The sequence below is a fragment of the Haemorhous mexicanus genome, chromosome 16, assembly GCF_027477595.1.
Source record: "Haemorhous mexicanus isolate bHaeMex1 chromosome 16, bHaeMex1.pri, whole genome shotgun sequence".
Lineage (NCBI taxonomy): Eukaryota > Metazoa > Chordata > Aves > Passeriformes > Fringillidae > Haemorhous > Haemorhous mexicanus.
This window is the reverse complement of record NC_082356.1, coordinates 14,076,681-14,094,494: the sequence shown is the minus strand read 5'-3', so window position 1 is coordinate 14,094,494 and position 17,814 is coordinate 14,076,681. Positions and strand designations below refer to the sequence as shown.

At 52.4% G+C, this 17,814-nt stretch overlaps 2 protein-coding genes across 2 annotated transcripts; one reads left to right on the top strand and one right to left on the bottom strand.

Annotated features, from left to right (window-relative positions):
• The first annotated feature begins 2,001 nt into the window (after positions 1-2,001).
• LOC132334982 (olfactory receptor 14A16-like) lies at positions 2,002-2,934 on the top strand. Its single transcript, XM_059861104.1, has one exon. It carries the CDS (start codon positions 2,002-2,004, stop codon positions 2,932-2,934), a length of 933 nt encoding a protein of 310 aa, XP_059717087.1.
• Positions 2,935-8,613: 5,679 nt separating this feature from the next.
• On the bottom strand, positions 8,614-16,779 carry LOC132334981 (olfactory receptor 14J1-like; the record flags this gene model as incomplete). Its single annotated transcript, XM_059861102.1, has 2 exons — positions 8,614-8,708; positions 16,296-16,779. Coding segments are annotated over 2 exons (579 nt in total), but the record flags the coding sequence as incomplete, so codon positions are not given.
• Positions 16,780-17,814: the final 1,035 nt, after the last annotated feature.

The window sequence follows — 17,814 nt, the reverse complement described above, 5'->3', positions numbered from 1 at the left end:
TCAGTTGTGTCTCTCAGTGGGACCCATTAAAAGTGCAAGAAACTTTGGAGTGTGATTCTGACTTGGAGTTCTGGAGAGGTTTCTTCAGCTCCCTCTCAAGGGCTGATGTTCAGGGCCTGAGCACAAAGCCCCAGAGGGTCATTAAAGTCCTTGTGCTGTGTCTGTGCTGCTGAGCTGGGCTGGGCTCCTGGCCCAGAGGCAGCTCCTGGTAACCAAGAAGAGCTTCAAAAGCACATTTCTCTTGATGAGCAGCTCCTGTTCCCAGCCCAGCAGGGCTGGGGCACTGCCTGCAGCCACCCTGGGCACAGCACAGAGGCACAGAGAGCTTCAATCAGTCAGGGCTGGGAAGGTGCTGAGAAGTGCCTGAGGCACAATCACTGCCAGCCCTTGGCACAGGAACCTCTGGCTGCAGGACAATGCAGCTGCAGCTCCTGCAGTGATCTCCTAAATCTGGAACATCTCAATGCCTGCAGACTCTGTGAGTACAACTCTGGGTATTTCTCGTGCAGGGGAGTTGAAATGCTCATGAAGCTCTGGCATGCTGAGGGGTTCTGGTCAGTCATAGAATATTACTAAGAGAAGGATTTTGATAAAAAAGAGGAAATTTCGTAAGGCTTTATATTCAGTGGCATAATATTAGGGAATTGCAGGGAGAAGGGATAAATATTAAAGGTTCATTAGGAAGTAATAATGATGAATTTTGACAACAGCCTGAGAGATCTGAGCTGTTACTTTTAGTGATCAGTAGTTCACAGGAGATCCCTAATGTGCTTGCAGCCACTCTGCCCTTGGACAGCCCCAGCATCACCTTTGCTGGAGCCATCAGGCTCAGTCTGAGCTGTCCTTTCTCCAAGCTGCAAACAGAACCTGCCTCCAGCCAGTGCCCTGCAAACAGGCAGGGTTCTGTAGGGCCAAGGAGAGCGCACAGAGATTTGTGGTCTGTGAGTGCTGGCACAGAGAGATCAGGCACAGGGAAACACCTGCAGGAGGAAAATCTCCAGGAAGCAGAGAGAAGATCAGGCAGTGGGAGAAAACAAAACCCAGAAATGCTGTGGCAGGGAGAATTTAGAGATGTCCACAGGATCCCCTGCAGTGCAGCCCCTCCCTCTGAACAAGCCCCCTCCCTCCTGTGCCCCCAGCCAAGCCTCTGCCCTCAGGGCTGGGGCTCCAAGGCGTGCAGCCCCTCCTGTGCAGGCAGAGCTGCAGCAGAGCCGTGGGGCAGCTCTGCAGCCCCGGGCCCAGTTCCCTCTGCAGAGCACAGGGCTGGGAGCAGCTGCCTGGCCCTGGGGGCTCTGGCAGGGGGCACAGCTGGCTCAGGGTGACGCTGTCCCCAGTGCGTGGCTCTGAGCAATGCTGCCAGTGCAGCCAGGGAAGGAGCTGCATCTCCCTCAATCCAATGCCATCATAAGGGCACTTGGAAGTCATCCTGAGATTTCAGTCCAAGCTGGGAGCTTCAATCCGGGGTGCAAACCTGTCCTAGAGCATCTCTGAGTTCTAAGATTGATGGGGAAAGGCAGAGGTGTTGTGACACTGAAAATGCTGCTGGTTGGGTGAAATGAGCAATGTGAGTCCTTGGCTAAAGAAGTGGAGCTGGGCTGTGTTAGATCCATCTGCTCTAAGCAGTACCTGGGGTTTTTTTAGGGGAAGCATGGGAAAGTGATCACCAACCACCTGAGAAATTTTAAAGTCCAGAGAAACTCAGAACAGGTCAGAATGACAGACCATCTCCCCTCTGCGTCCACTCATCACTTTGCCTCACAGAACTTGTTCTGTTCTCCCTGAGTGCAGAGGAAAGGCTAAGGGTTACTGATGTCCAAGAATACCAGAAAAGATATGGGAGAGCTTATAAAGAAATCCCCAGACCTTGAAAATACTAAAGATCATGTTTTTGTGTTCCAGGCGAGAGTATATGGGAAATGGCTTTGATTTTGGTACAGGTATCTCCTCTAACACTTAACTGTCCTTTTCTCCATGAACAGATCCCCATGTGCAGCTCCGCAAATGTCCAACAGCAGCTCCATCAGCCACTTCCTCCTGCTGGCATTGGCAGACACGCGGCAGCTGCAGTTCCTGCACTTCTGCCTCTTGCTGGCCATCTCCCTGGCTGCCCTCCTGGGCAACGGCCTCATCATCAGCGCCGTAGCCTGCGGCCACCACCTGCACACGCCCATGTTCTTCTTCCTGCTCAACCTGGCCCTCACTGACCTGGGCTCCATCTGCACCACTGTCCCCAAAGCCATGCACAATTCCCTCTGGGACACCAGGACCATCTCCTACACAGGATGTGCTGCACAGCTCTTTTTCTTTCTGGTCTTCATTGGATCAGAATTTTATCTGCTTACCATCATGAGCTACGACCGCTATGTGTCCATCTGCAAACCCCTGCACTATGGGACCCTCCTGGGCAGCAGAGCTTGTGCCCACATGGCAGCAGCTGCCTGGACCAGTGGCTTTCTCAATGCTCTGCTACACACAGCTAATACATTTTCCCTGCCCCTGTGCCATGGCAATGCCCTGGACCAGTTCTTCTGTGAAATCCCACAGATCCTCAAGCTCTCCTGCTCCAAATCCCACTTCAGGGAACTAGGGCTTCTCATGGTTACTGTCAATTTATCATTGTGTTGTTTTGTGTTCATTGTTTTCTCCTATGTGCAGATCTTCAGGGCTGTGCTGAGGATCCCCTCTGAGCAGGGACGGCACAAAGCCTTTTCCACCTGCCTCCCTCACCTGGCTGTGCTCTCCCTGTTCCTATGCACTATCATATTTGCTCACCTGAAGCCCCCCTCCATCTCCTCCCCATCCCTGGATCTGTCGGTTTCAGTTTTGTACTCAGTGGTGCCTCCAGCCCTGAACCCCCTCATCTACAGCTTGAGGAACCAGGAGCTCAAGGCTGCAGTGTGGAGACTGGTGACTGGATGGTTTCAGAACCATTGAACTGCTGGCCAGTTTCTGCAAATCACTTGTAATAAAAGTCATCATTGATAATTCTTGTTGGTTTCATTTTGGAAGTTGTTTTTCTTTCTTTTACTTTTTTCATGTTGTCCACAAAAGTGTCATTGTTTTTGCCATTTCTCATTCTGTTTCTCCCCACGTTCATTGTGACCACAGACTCTGTCAATGAGGGGCTGTGCTCTTGGTGGCATTAAAGGAACTAAAGGATCTCCCAGCAAAGTTTTCTGCAGAGATGCCCTTTTTTTGCCTTCTCTACTGAGAAGGCAACAAAAAGCTGAGAGCTGTAGCAGCAGTGTCTATGTGCAGAGCTGAGGGCAGGTCAGTGCTGGCACAGTAGCACTACTCCTGCTGGCCACACCATTCCTGATCCAGGCCAGGAGCCATTGGCCTTCTTGGCCACCTGGGCACACTGCTGCCTCATGTCCAGCCTGCTGTCCATCAGCCCTTGCAGGTCCCTTTCTGCCTGGCTGCTCTCCAGCCACTCTGTCCCCAGCCTGTAGCACTGCAGCAGGGGTTGTTGTGGCCAAAGTGCAGATTCTGGTACTTGGACTTGTTAAACCTCACCTTGTTGGATTTGGGCCCTGGATCCAGCCTGTCCAGGTCCCTGTGCAGGACCCTCCTGCCCTCCAGCAGATCAACACACACATCCAGCTTGGTGTCATCTGCAAAGATGTCTTTGGTTCCATGGGGTCCCTCAGTGTCACAATGGCCTCTTGGTCACACCAGGCCCTGCACTGTCACCCTGGTCTCCTTGGTTCCAGGAGACCATGCAGAGCTACAATGGTCTCCTTGTTTCCATGGGCCCCCCGAATGTGACAATGTTCTTCTTGGTTCTATGGGGCTTTACACTGTCACAATGTTCTCATTGGTGCTGCAGTTTCACAGTGGCCCCTTGGTTCCATGGGGCCCCAGGGTGTCACCATGTCCCCATGGTCACATGAGGTCCCATACTGTCACCATGGTCTCTGTGGTTCCACAAGTCCCCTCAGTGTCACAATGGACTCTTTGTTTCCACAAGGCCACACAGTGTCACAACGTTCTTCCAGATTCCTTGAGGCCCCATGGTGTCACAGTGGCCCCTTGGTTACACAGGATCCTGCAGTGTCACAATGTCCCCTTGGTTCCATGAGGCCCTGCAGTGTCAGAACAGCCCCTTGGTTCCACTGGGCCCTGGAGTCTCCCAATGGTCTCCTTGGGTTTGCAGTGTTTGCACTCCCTGGTTCCATTTGGCCCCGCAGCACCACAATGCACCCCTGGTTCTATGGGGCTGCACAGTGTCACCATGGTCCTCTTAGAACCACAAGGCCCTGCAGTGTCACAATGGTCCCTGGCTTCCCCAGAGTGTCCCAGTCATCACAGAATGACAGAATCAAATAGGCTGAAAAGACCTTTGAGATTATCAATTCCAACCAATGCCCTAATCCTGCCTTTTCACCCAGACCTTGCCACTAAGTGCCACTGGAGAGGGACAGTGACTCTGCAACCTCCCCCCTGGCCAGCCCATTCCAAAGCCCACTCACCCTTTCTGTGAAGAACTTCCTCCTATTCTCCAGCCTAAACCTCCCCTGGTGCAGCTTAAAGCTGTGTCTGCTTGTCCTGCCCTCCAGCACATCCACACTCAGACTCAGCCTGGTGTCATCTGCAAATTTGTGAATGCTGGACTGGATCCCCTCAGCCAGATCATCAGTGAAGATGTTAAACAGGACTGGGCCCAACACAGATCCCTGGGTGCAGCACCAGTGCCTGGACACAAGCTGGGTGCAGCACCATCCCCACCACTCTCTGGGCCCAGCCTCAGCCAGTTCTTAATTCTCCCAGTGAGGAGGGAACCTGCCCAAGCCATGGGCTGCAGCTTTTCCAGGGAATGCTGTCAGAGACAGTGTCAAAGGCTTTGCTGAAGTCCAGGTACACAACATCCACAGGCAGGTCACCTGGTCATAAAAGGAGACCAGGATGGTGAGGCAGGACCTGCCACCCCTAAATCCACGCTGGCTGGCTCTGATCCCTTGGCCATCCTGTGGGATCCCTGGGATGGCACTCAAGGTGATCTGTTCCATAACCTTGCTGGGCACCCAGGTCAGGCTGACAGGCCTGGAGTTCCCCAGATCCTCCTTCCAGCCCTTCTTGGGGATGGGCTCACACTGGCACCTCCAGTCCTCTGGGACCTCCCTGGTGAGCCAGGACTGATGGTAAATGATGGAGAGCAGCTTGGGGAGCTCATCCACCAGCTCCCTCATCCCCCTGGGATGGATCCCATCTGATCCCATACACCTGTGAGCATCTGAGTGGCTCAGCAGGTCAGCAACTGCTTCCTCCTGCATTCCAGGGGGCTGTTCTGCTCCCTGTGCCCATCTGCCAGCTCAGGAGAACACTTGTCCTGAGGACAACCAGTCCTAATATTGAAAATTGAGGCAAAAAATTTGGTGTGCTTGACGTGTTAAATATATCAGACTTTTCCTTGACTTTAATTACTCTATTTTCCCCTGCATGCAAAGAAGAGTACAGGTTCTCCATTTCACACTTTTTTGCATATTTTTTTAATACAAACCTTTTTTTTTTTTTTCAAACAAAAGCTCCCAGGTTAAGTTCTAATTGAGCTTTTACCTCTCAAACTTTCTTTCTGTATAACCTAAGGACATCCTTACACACTTCCTGAGTTTCTGGTCCTTTTCCTCCTTGAGTTTCCACAAAAGCTCCATAGACAGCCAGTACACTCATTTTCCTCACCTCATCTCTTCCCACACTGGAACAGGCTGCTCCTTCCCCCTTAAGATTACTTTCTTGAAGTGTGTCCATCCTTCCTGGACCCCTTTGTTTTTAAGGGCTGTTTCTCTTTAAAAAATCAGGACCTGATTCAGTACTTCCCACATCAGCATCCTAAATAGACCAAAGTCTGCCCTTCCTAATTCCAGAAGTTTGGTTGCTGCCCCTCCTTCTTTCACAGAATATTGAAAACTTGATTAGTTCATGGTCACACTGCCCCAGGCAGCCTCTGAGCCCCACATCTGCCACCAGCCCTTCTCTGTGAACTGCAGGAGAAAGAGCTTTCCTTGGCAGTGGGAGTGTTACCAAAAATTCAGTAAAGCAGAAAACTCCTCAATCCCAATGTAGCATGAAGAAGCAGCATTCTTTATTCAGCCAGGGGGTACACAGGGGACAGCTCCTCCCAAAGCTGTGCATGCTGAGTACAGGAAAGTTTCTGTTTATTTTCTCTATTTTGCACACGTATTCATTGGTTGTCCTGAACTAAACACACATATGATAATCATTTCCCTAAAATCATTAACATATTCCCCCTCCCCTTTACCCATGCGTTCTTCTGTTTTGGGGCTCTCTCTGGTGGTCCCTGGTGGTCGTGGACCCCAATGTTCCAGTGGGCCTGGCTGAGCTGACAGGACACTGAGGCTGGTGAACTTCCAGTTCCCCTTCTCACACAATGGGCATTGTGTGCTTTCCATAGGCCTGGGGTTTGGAGAACAAGCTCCAGGTGTGAGCTCACCTGGTGTAGACAATTTCTCATCTGGTAACATGAGGTGACAGAGTGGGCTGTGACTTCACAGACTGGGTTCTGTGAGGTCATCAAACAGCTACAACATCACAGACTGCCTCTGTGACATCTTAGATACAGCTCTGACATCACAGGGCAGAGGTCTGACGTTCCAGAGCAGACTATGACATCACAGAGAAGGCTGTGACATCACAGATGACTGTGTGACATCGCAAAAGGGCTGTGTGGCATCATAGGGGGCTGCGGCATCACAGGGCCTGTGTGTCATCACAGGGGCTCTGTGAGGTCACTTGGGAGGTCACTCTGCCCCAGCCCCCTGTCACATTTCCCCCCAGAGCAGTCCAACCCTGCTCATGCACAGCAGGGTCCCCTGTCCCCCCAGGTCCCCCCACCCCCGGTGCCGCAGCCTCCCCCAGAGGATGTTCCATGAGATCGACCCCAGAGCCTGACACGGGGATGGGGGGCAGGGCCCTGGAGGGTGGGACAGTGGGATAGGGACCCCCTGGCAGCGTCTCTGTGTCCCCCAGGGCCAGAGCCTGGGCCAGGGCTCCTTCACCCTCTTCCGAAAAAGGGCTTGAGAGCACTGAAAAAATCCCCAGCAAGGGATCAGCAAAAACCAGATTTATTGGTAAGGGACAGCACCACCATGTTACTTGGCAAGAGTCACTCTGCTCCTGACTGGACACTTCAGGCACAGCAGGGAAACAAAGCAACAACAAAACCAAACCAAATCCAGGCAATCAAACCAGAAATGAACTATGAACTGTCCCTGTGTGTCTGTATGTGACTCAAGGAGAGTGAGGGCAAGAATAAAAGGAATAAAGAGAAGAAAGCTTAACAGAGCTCAAACTTAACAGGACTTTGTTATTCCTTAATCTTACCTGATACCATAAATGTCACAATTTAGACAAAACCAGCACCTAACAGTATTTAATATAACTTATAACCTATGTCTTTGCCATTTAAAAGAGGAATACCACTTGACAATATTTAACTTAGCTTATAACTTAAAAAAATTAGCAAAGGAACAACTCTCAGAAGCATTTAACTTAGCTCATACCTTATGACTTAACACTTCTTAGAGGCCTGACTGACTCAGCTATGCAAGGCACTCAAACCCCTCAGAGAGCAGCATTTCTGCCACATTTCCCCAGCACAGGCACTCCTGTGTGCACACAGACACAAAGAGTCAGTGCAAGGCACCTGTGAGAAATTCCCCTGAGGGCAGGGAATGCTCCCTGTGGATCCTTTGGCATCTCCCCAGCAGGCCAAGGGTTGAGCCTGGAGCAGTGGGGGGATCGGCCCAGGCTCTGTCATTGTTCAGGATCCCCGAGTGCAGCAAACGGGAGAGTTCCCGGCTGGGAGAGGCCCCACTCAGAGGGAGTCGCTGGCCCAGGAGAGCTCCAAGGGCTCCTTTTGGAGCGCTGTTTGCAGGGCCCCACCAGAGGGGCTTCAGTCCCAGCAATGGCTCATCCTGGCCACACTTGGCATCAGCAGCTTTCTTTGGCACTGTGAGAACAGGGATGTTGTGCCACTGAGGGAACAAAACCAGTTCCCAGGGCTGCTCCTCCAGAAAGCAGGAGCTGGTTGGGCAGCAGCAGTGCCTGGAGCAGACAGTGTTTGTGATGAGCTGCAGAGGAGCTGAGCCCAGGGGCTGCTGGCCAAGGCCGAGGCCCAAGGAGCATTTCTCAGCTGGCAGGGCGGGCTGAGAAGGAGAGGGGGGAATGCAGCAGCACAGGGCCATGGAACCAAGGGACCATTGTGACACTGTGGGGCCCTGTGAGACCAAGGGACCATTGTGACACTGTGGGGCCCTGTGAGACCAAGGGACCATTGTGACACTGTGGGGCCTCATGGAACTGTGGCTCCATTATGACATTTTGGGGTGTCATGGGACCAAGAGGCCATTGTGACATTCCAAGGCCTCATGGAACCATGGAGACACCATTAAGATTCTTCACAGCCTCATGGAACCAAGGGACCTTTGTGACACTGAGGGGACTCTTGGAATCATGGGGACCATTGTGACACTGTGAGACTCCATGGAAAAAGCAAAGCATTGTGACACTGTGAGGCCTCATGGCACCAGTGAGACCATTGTGACCCTGGAGGTCCCCACAGAACCAAGAGAACCATTGTGATACTGTGGGGCCTCATGAAACCAAGAGGCCTTTGTGACACTGCAGGGCGGCATGGAACCAAAGCTCCATTGTGACATTGCTGATGTCAGCATTGGTCCATTGTGACACTGTGGAGCCAAAGGAGATCATTGTGACACCGCAAACCCCCAGGGTCCAAAGGACCATTGTGACATTCCGGGCCTCATGGAACAGAGGAGTCACGAGACATTTGGGGCCTGTGGAACCATGGACACCATTATGACACAGCAGGGGCCCATGGAACCAAGGTGCCATTGTGACACTTCAGAGCCCCATGGAACCAAGGGAACATGGAACAGGTCTGGCTGGTTTGGCCTCCCAGGGGCTGCCTGACAGCTGGCCTTGGCATGTGGAGGATCTCTTCTCATCTGCTATTCAAACGATGGAGCTCTGGGCTTTCCTTCCTAAGGAAAAGATCTCTCCTCCTCCTTCTCCAGGCATCCATGGACAGAATTGGGATTTCATTGCCTAATTTCCTTATGTCCAGGGATCGTCCCCATAGGAAAATTGCCAGGACAAGTCTGGCTGGCCATGGTTTCACAAGGGTCAGCTCTCATCTGTCCCTAAAACCCTGGGGAAGGCTCCATGCTTTCCTTTCTATATAAAAGAACTGTCCTTCTCCAGGTACCCATGGCTGAGATTGAGGTTCCACCTTCAAATTTCCCTAAATCCAAAGACAGTACCCAGACAAAATCTGCCATTACTGACAAGTCTGGCTGGCCTTGAGCTAGTGAGGCTCTCACCTGCCTTCCAAACACTGGGGCTCTGTGCTTTCCGTCATGTGGAAAAGAATTGTCCTTCTCGTCTAGGCATCCATGGCTGGAATTGGGATTTCACCACCAACATTGCCTACTGTGACAGACTGGAGGAGATTCTTGGCTTGAAACATTTCAAGCGTGCCAGGGACAAAGGGGAAGGTCCAGCCTTTCCTTGCCCTTTAAGCCCAGCACTGCCTTGCCCTGGAACCCCAGTCCCCCCAGAGCCTCCATCCCAGCCCAGCAGTGTCTGCCAGTCCCTGGCACAGCACAGGCAATGCTCCACAGCCACCTCTGGAGCCCCCAGCCCAGCTCCTGAGGGACCAAATGAGCCCAAGTCCCACCTGGGGGAGGGGCCCAGGAAGACCAAGGGCTATTGAAGGCTGACCACAAGGCAGCACACATCTTGACCCTGCATCCTCTTGGAATTTCTATCTGAACACTGCTGGAATCCAGGAGTTAGTGTGTGCGTGCGTCTCTGTATCTTTTTTTGTCTTTCTTTCTGTGTCTTCTTCTTATTCCCTCTTCTTGCAAATTTTGATTAACATTACATTGAACAGGCTTAGAGTTTGTGAAGTTGAATGAGCCAAGTCAATTATTTGAGAAGTGTTTTTTGTTGATTGAATGTTGTATTAAACCTTTTGACAAAGTTTTTCTGATTTTCCTAAGTTGCGAGTAAAGTTTCATTTATTGTTTTGATTTCTTGAGAATCTCTTGTTGGCATTTCTCCAATGATTCCAACTCAGAATACACAAACAATTGGAATTCCTTTTAAATGTCTCCTTGAGAGAGTTTTTTGGGAGATGGGGGTCAGGGCTTGTCTGTCCTGCTTGGCCCAGCCCAGGCAGGGCTTTCCCAGCCCCATTCCACACTCCATTTCCCAGCTGGAGCCCCTGGTGCCTCTGAGTTGTGCTGCCCCAGCCCCAGGGACGCTCTCCTTGGCTGCCCATTCCCCCACGGGCTCTGGGCAGGGATGGCCTCAGTGGGGGCTGCTGACATCCTCAGCAACTTGGAGGCTGCTGCTGCATTTCACTGCTGCAGAGGCTTGTTCAGCCTTCAGCTCTTCAGTGCAGGAATTCAGTGTCCCAGGGCTCATTAATATTCAGAACACCTTAACAAACCAAGCCTCTGGGGATTTTAATTTGATTTCAATTTTCAAATCCTTTGTGGTTAATTAGACAGATTTCAGAAGCCAATTTAAAGAGACTACACGATATTTAAACAGGCAGAAAAGATCTTTTTTACGTCCTGTTTAATTTATATTCCCCGTTGATAAATTAATATATGCAATCTGCAATTGATACTGAATCCAAGTACCTCCTCATGCAGTTTAATAGATAAGAAAATCAAGACCCTTCATGGCTGACAATCAATCAGACTCTGTCCCTACCCCCACCCCACCATTTCCCCCCTCCAAGCCCTGGCACTCAGAGCAGCCTTGTGCAAATCTGAGCTCCCTCCAGCCCAGGCTGCACCTGCAGCTTTCAGCTCCTTGGCTCCAGCTCCCACGTGCTCTCCTTGGAGAAGGAGCTGCCCGAGACACAGAGGGATGTTCATTTCTTGTCAGCCAGCAAAGCCAAGGGAAGGCACAGCTCCATCAAATGCAAAAGTCATTCCTCTGCTGGATATTACATCCACTTTGCTGAGCAGACAGTCTCAGAGCAATGGAAATGTGCCCAGCACAGATCCCAAGGTCCCCCCAAACCCTCCCTGCCCCGATCCTGCCCAGATTTGCTCTTTGCACACACGAGTCACACACTGAAGTCAGGAGCTCCCTCCATGCCCAGAGGGAGAAAAAGAGAGAAAGGGGATGAAGAACTCTCCTGTGCAGAGCCAAGGTCCAAGTGCCCCTGCAGTGGGAACCACAACTCATCAGGTTTGTGTCCCTTTGGGGTCAGGGACTGGTGACACTCAGAGGCACAGAAAGTTTCTCTTCATGGCCAACAGACCATGGTTGAACAGGACACAATTTAATAACAACCACTCTCTTCCCTGAGCTATGTCCAATGTCCCAGCAGCATCTGATAAATCCACCATCCACAAGTGATTTGCATACTGAAATTGGTTTTAGACAGATGTGGATCTGTGATAGATATAAACACAATTAAGTTCTTGCATCAGGATGCTCGTTCGGGAGCGCGGGCAAAACAATTTGAACAATTCCTGATTTGCAAAGCTGTCAGTGGTGGATGGAGAAGGGAGGTCAGGCTGCTCTTGGTGTTGAGGAAATGCCGAAACCAGCCTGACTCATTTCATCTCCTCCTGTCCTGGCTGATCTCCCCTCTTTCCCCTCCCACCCATTGCCTTTTGTCTCCCACCAGGCCCCCCAGTGAAGAGCCTGGCTCTGTGTTCTCCATCACCTCCTGGCTGGCACTGCCAGGCTGGGATGAGGAGCCCCTCAACCTTCCCTGCACTGGGCTGGACAAGCCCAGCTCCCTCAGCCTCTGCTCACAGCCCAAGGGCTCCAGCCCCACCTTGGAGGCCCTTCCCAGACCCTGCTCTAGCTGTCAGACATCTTTCCTGCCCTGGGGAACCCAAACCAGGCCACAGTGACCTGGAGAAACCACATCTTTGATGCCCTGGTCACACAGCCCTGGCCCCTTGTCCCCGTGTCAGTCTCTGGGGTGGATCTTGTGGAACATCCTTTGCTGGAGGCTGTGGCTCCAGGTGGGATGGGGGGATACCCAGGGACAGGCACCCTGCTGGGCATCAACAGCATTGGACTTGTTGGAGAAACTGTGAGGGGGAGCTGGGGCAGAGTGACCAATCCAGTGATCTCACACAGCCCTGCTGGGATGTCACACAGCCCCTCTGGGATGTCACAGCCTGCTCTGGGATGTCACAGCCCATTCTCTAATGTCACACAGCTGGTCTCTGATGTCAGAGACAACTCTGTGATGTCATAGTCTGCTCTGGGATGTCAGACCTCGGCCCTATGATGTCACAGGTCGCTCTGTGATGTTGCACAGGCTCCCTGTGATGTCATAGCTGCTTGATGACCTCACAGAACCCACTCTCTGATGTCATAGCCCACCCTGTGACCTCATGTTACCAGATGATAAATTGCCTACACCAGGTGAGCTCACACCTGGAGCTTGTTCTCCAAAACCCCAGGCCTATGGAAACCACACAATGCCCATTGTGTGAGAAGGGGAACTGGAAGTTCACCAGCCTCAGTGTCCTGCCAGCTCAGCCAGGCCCACTGGGACACTGGGGTCCACAAGCACCAGGGACCACCAGAGAGACCCCCAGGACAGAAGAACACATGGGTAAAGGGGAGGGGGAATGTGTTAATGATTTTGGGGAAATGATTATCACATGTGTGTTTAGTTCAGGACAATCAATGAATATGTGTGCAAAATACAGAAAACAAACAGAAACTTTCCTGTACTCAGCATGCAGGGCTTTGGGAGGAGCTGTCCCCTGTGCATCCTGCTGAATAAAGAATGCTGCTTCTTCATGCTACATTGGGATTGAGGAGTTTTCTGTTTTAATGAATTTTTTGTGACACTCCCACTGCCAAGGAAAGCTCTGTCTCCTGCTGTTCACAAACAGAGAAGGGCTGGTGGCAGATGTGGGGCTCAGAGGCTGCCTGGGGCACAGTGACCATGAAATAATCGAGTTTTCCATGTTCTGTGAAAGAAGGAGGGGCAGCAACCAAACTTCTACACTAGAATTAGGAAGGGCAGACTTTGGCCTGTTTAGGATGCAGATCTGGGGAGTACTGAATCAGGTACTGATTTTTTAAGGGAAACAACCCTTAAAAACAAAGGGCTCCGAGAAGGATGGACAAATTTCAAAAAGTAATTTTAAGGGGAAAGAAGCAGCCTGTCCCAGTGTGGCAAAACATGAGCAGGTGAGGAAAATGACTGTCCTGGCTGCCCATGGAGCTTTTGTGGGAACTCGGGGGGAAAAAGAGGATGCATCAATTTTGGACAGAAGGTTGGAAAAGTTAGGCAGTGTTAAACGATGTTGTTAGGTCATGTGGAAAGAAAAGTCGAGAGGGGAAAGCTCTATTAGAGCTTAACCTGGCCACTTCTGTGAAAAGTAATTGAAAGTGTTTCTTTAAAAAACTAATAAAACATGGGAGAAGGAGAACCTTTACTATTTATTGGATGCAGTGGAGAATATAGTAACAAAAGATAAGGAAAGGCTGAGCTACTTAACACCTTGTTTGTCTCAATTTCCAATATTAGGAGAGGTTGTTCTCAGGACAAGTGTTCTCCTGAGCTGGTAGATGGGCACAGGGAGCAGAACAGCCCCCTGGAATCCAGGAGGAAGCAGTTGCTGACCTGCTGAGCCACTCAGGTGCACACAGCTGTATGGGATCAGATGGGATCCATCCCAGGTGAATGAGGGAGCTGGTGGATGAGGTCCCCAAGCTGCTCTCCATCATTTACCATCAGTCTTGGCTCAGTGGGGAGGTCCCAGAGGACTGGAGGTGCCAGTGTGAGCCCATCCCCAAAAAGGGCTAGAAAGAGGATCTGGGGAACTCCAGGCCTGTCAGCCTGACCTGGGTGCCCGGCAAGATTATGGAACAGATCACCTTGAGTGCCATCCCAGGGATCCCACAGGATGGCCAAGGGATCAGAGCCAGCCAGCATGGATTTCAATATCTGCATTTATTGTCTGCATGAGGGGATTGAGTCCACCATGAGCAAGTTTGCAGATGACACCAAGCTGGGTATGAGTCTTGATCTGCTGGAGAGTAGGAGGGCTCTGCACAGGGACCAGGACAGGCTGGATCCAGGGCCCAAATCCAGCAAGGTGAGGTTTAACAAGTCCTAGTGCCGGGTACTGCACTTTGGCCACAACAACTCCTGCAGCACTACAGGCTGGGGACAGAGTGGCTGGACAGCAGCCAGGCAGAAAGGGACCTGCAGGGACTGATGGACAGCAGGCTGGACATGAGGCAGCAGTGTGCCCAGGTGGCCAAGAAGGCCAATGGCTCCTGGCCTGCATCAGGAATAGTGTGGCCAGCAGGAGCAGGGCAGTGATTCTTCCCCTGTGCTGGGCACTGGTTGGGCAGCATCTAGAGTGCTGTGTCCAGGTCTGGGCGCCCCAGTCTAGGAAATACATGGAGGGACTGGAGCATGTCCAGGGAAGGACAGCAGGGCTGGTGATGGGTCTGGAACTCAAGTCCTGTGAGGATCAGCTGAGGAATTGGGTTTGTTTAGAGAAGAGGAGGCTCAGGGGAGACAAGGTGGTGTCAGGGCACAGGTTGGACTTGATGATCTCCAAGGTCTTTTCCACCCTTGCTGATTCTGGGATTCTCTAAAACCACCCTTGGAGCAGTTGCACAATGAGCCCTGGCATCCCCTCCAGAAGCTCCAGCAGCCCAGGTCCCTCAGCTTCTCCTGCCAGCCCCAAAGCCCATCCTGTCAGTCCTGCAGAGCCTCTGCAGCTCCTCCTCATTGCCCGGAACAGGGAGCCCCAGAGCCAGACACAGCAGCCCAGATGTGCCCCCCTGGCCTGTGGTGCCTCTTGCAATGGAGCAGCAGGAGGCACTGCAGGAGCCTGCAGACAATTCCTGCAGCACTTGTGGGATGATCCTGCTCCCCAGGGGACGTTCCCATGGTGCCGAGTCAGGAACTGCAATGGGGAGTGGGGCCAGAGAGGGAAGGGCAAACAGGGATGGGCTGTTTGCAGGGGAGGGAACAGAGCTCGGCAATGGGTAGAAATTTGTAGCAGGAAGAGTAAAGAAAGCAAAGGGGAAGCCAAGGAAATGCTGAGGGCAGTTTGGGGGTGGCTGCCAGGCAGCCCTGGCTCTGAGCAACAGCGTCTGCAGTGGGACAGGAAACTCCCAGCTGATGGGAACAAACTTTCTGGCTGACTGCAGAGGCCAGGACAAAGCTGAGTGGTTTCCCTGGTGTCCTCCAGCCCTTGCTGGCCCCAGGGCCTGATGGCATTTGTGCTCCCTCAGGTTCATGTCCCCACACCAACAGCATGGGGGTGCTCCTCCTGCTCTGTGCAATGCAAACAGGGGCTCCTGAGCCAGTGCTGCCGTGTCTGTGCCTGCAAGGATGGGGCACCTGTGTGAGCTGGGGGAGAGGCCAGGGCTGCAGAGGGAGGATGTTGTTGGCAGCTCCATGAGGACGCTCCGGGACGCTGCCCTGGGCTGTCCAGCGCACTGGGGATGGATCAGCCCCTGCTCTGCTGCTCCTTCCCATCTCCCCCAGGGCCCTTGCAGAGCACCAGCCATGCTGTTTGCCCCCAGCCTGCCCACAGCCACCCTGGGGCTGCTCACGGGGGTTTTCTGTGCTGAGCATTGGCCTGGCCGTGTTCTTGAGAGAGCCTGGGCAAGGAGCCTGGAGCCCCCAGGGCCTGGCCTGAGGCATCAGCACTGCCCCAGCAGTGCCCATGGCCTGTCCCTGCTGCAGCCCTGGCACTGCCACCCCCAGGACTGTGCCCGGCCCTGAGAGCACTCAGGCCCTACAGCAACACCAGGGCCACCAGGGCAGCGGGGCAGGGCCACAGGAGCAGCACTTGCAATACCAAGTGCTGCTGCTGCTGGGCACAGCTGCTGTGCCAGCACTGATCTGCCCTCAGCTCTGCACACAGACATTGCTGCTGCAGCTCCAGAGAAGGGAACAAAAGGGCATCTCTGCAGAAGACTTTGCTGGAAGATCCTTTAGTTCCTTTAAAGCCACTGAGGGTGCAGCCCCTCATTGACACAGTCTGTGACCAGAGGAAAGGTGGAGAGAAACAAGTGAGAAATGACAGAAACCATGACATTTTTTTGTGGACAGTTCTAAAAAACTAAAACAAGGAGAAAAACACCTCACAAGCAAACTAAAAGAAAGTATCAAAGATGAGTTTTCTTACAAGTGATTGGCAGAAATTGGCCAGCAGTTTAATGTTTCTGAAAGCATCCAGTCATCAGTCTCCACACTGCAGCCTTGAGCTCCTGGTTCCTCAGGCTGTAGATGAGGGGGTTCAGGGTTGGAGTCACCACTGAGTAGAGAACTGACAGGGCCAGATCCAGGGATGGGGGGGAGATGGAGGGGGGCTTCAGATAAGCAAAGGCTGCAGTGCTGACAAACAGAGAAACAACAGCCAAGTGAGGGAGGCAGGTGGAAAAGGCTTTGTGCTGTCCCTGCTCAGAGGGGATCCTCAGCACAGCCCTGAAGATCTGCACATAGGAGAAAACAATGAACACAAAACAGCCAAGTACCAAACAGGTACTGACTGCAATGACCCCCAGTTCCCTGAGGCTGATATGTAAGCAGGAGAGCTTGAGGATCTGGTGAATTTCACAGAAGAACTGGCTCAGGGCATTGCCCTGGCACAGGGGCAGGGAAAATGTATTGGCCGTGAGCAGCAGAGCATTGAGAAATGCACTGGCCCAGGCAGCTGCTGCCATGTGGGCACAAGCTCTGCTGCCCAGGAGGGTCCCGTAGTGCAGGGGTTTGCAGATGGACACGTAGCGGTCGTAGCACATGATGGTCAGGAGGGAAAACTCTGCTGAGATGAAAAAGGCAAAAAAACCCAGCTGTGCAGCACATCCTGTGTAGGAGATGGTCCTGGTTTCCCAGAGGGAATTGTGCATGGCTTTGGGGACAGTGGTGCAGATGGAGCCCAGGTCAGCGAGGGCCAGGTTGAGCAGGAAGAAGAACATGGGTGTGTGCAGGTGGTGGCCGCAGGCTACGGCGCTGATGATGAGGCCGTTGCCCAGGAGGGCAGCCAGGGAGATGGCCAGCAAGAGGCAGAAGTGCAGGAGCTGCAGCTGCCGCGTGTCTGCCAATGCCAGCAGGAGGAAGTGCCTGATGGAGCTGCTGTTGGACATTTGCTGGAACAGGGCATGGAGACCTGTCCATGGAGAAAAGGACAATTACGTGTTAGAGGGGACACCAATAAGGAAAATCAAAGCAATTTCTTATACACCCTCGTCTATAACAGACACGGAAACGCTTCTCTGTTTAAGATTTCTGAGGTTTTGTTTTTAAGGTCCCCCCATGTCTCTCTAGGTGTTCTTGGATATCATACACTCTCAGCATTCTTTCTGCCCACAGGGAGAACAGAGAAAGTTCTGTGATTTTAAAGTCGTGAGTGGAGAGAGAGGGTTGATGGTCTGTCATTCTGACCTGTTAAGAGTTTATCTGGGCTTTAACCTTTTTCAGGTGGAGAGTGATCACCTTCCTGTGCTTCCCCTAAAGTGTCACCAGGTACTGCTGAGAGCAGATGGATCCACCACAGCCCAGCTCCACATTTGTAGCCAGGGACTCACTATGATCCTTTCACCAACCCAGCAGCATTTTCAGTGTCACAACACCTCTGCCTTTCCCCATCAATCTTAGAACTCAGAGATGCTCTCCGACAGGTTTGCATCCTGGATTGAAACGCCCAGCTTGGACTTAAACCTCAGGGAGACTTCCAAGTGCCCTTATGATGGCATTGGATTGAGGGAGATGCAGCTCTTTCCCTGGCTGCACTGACAGCA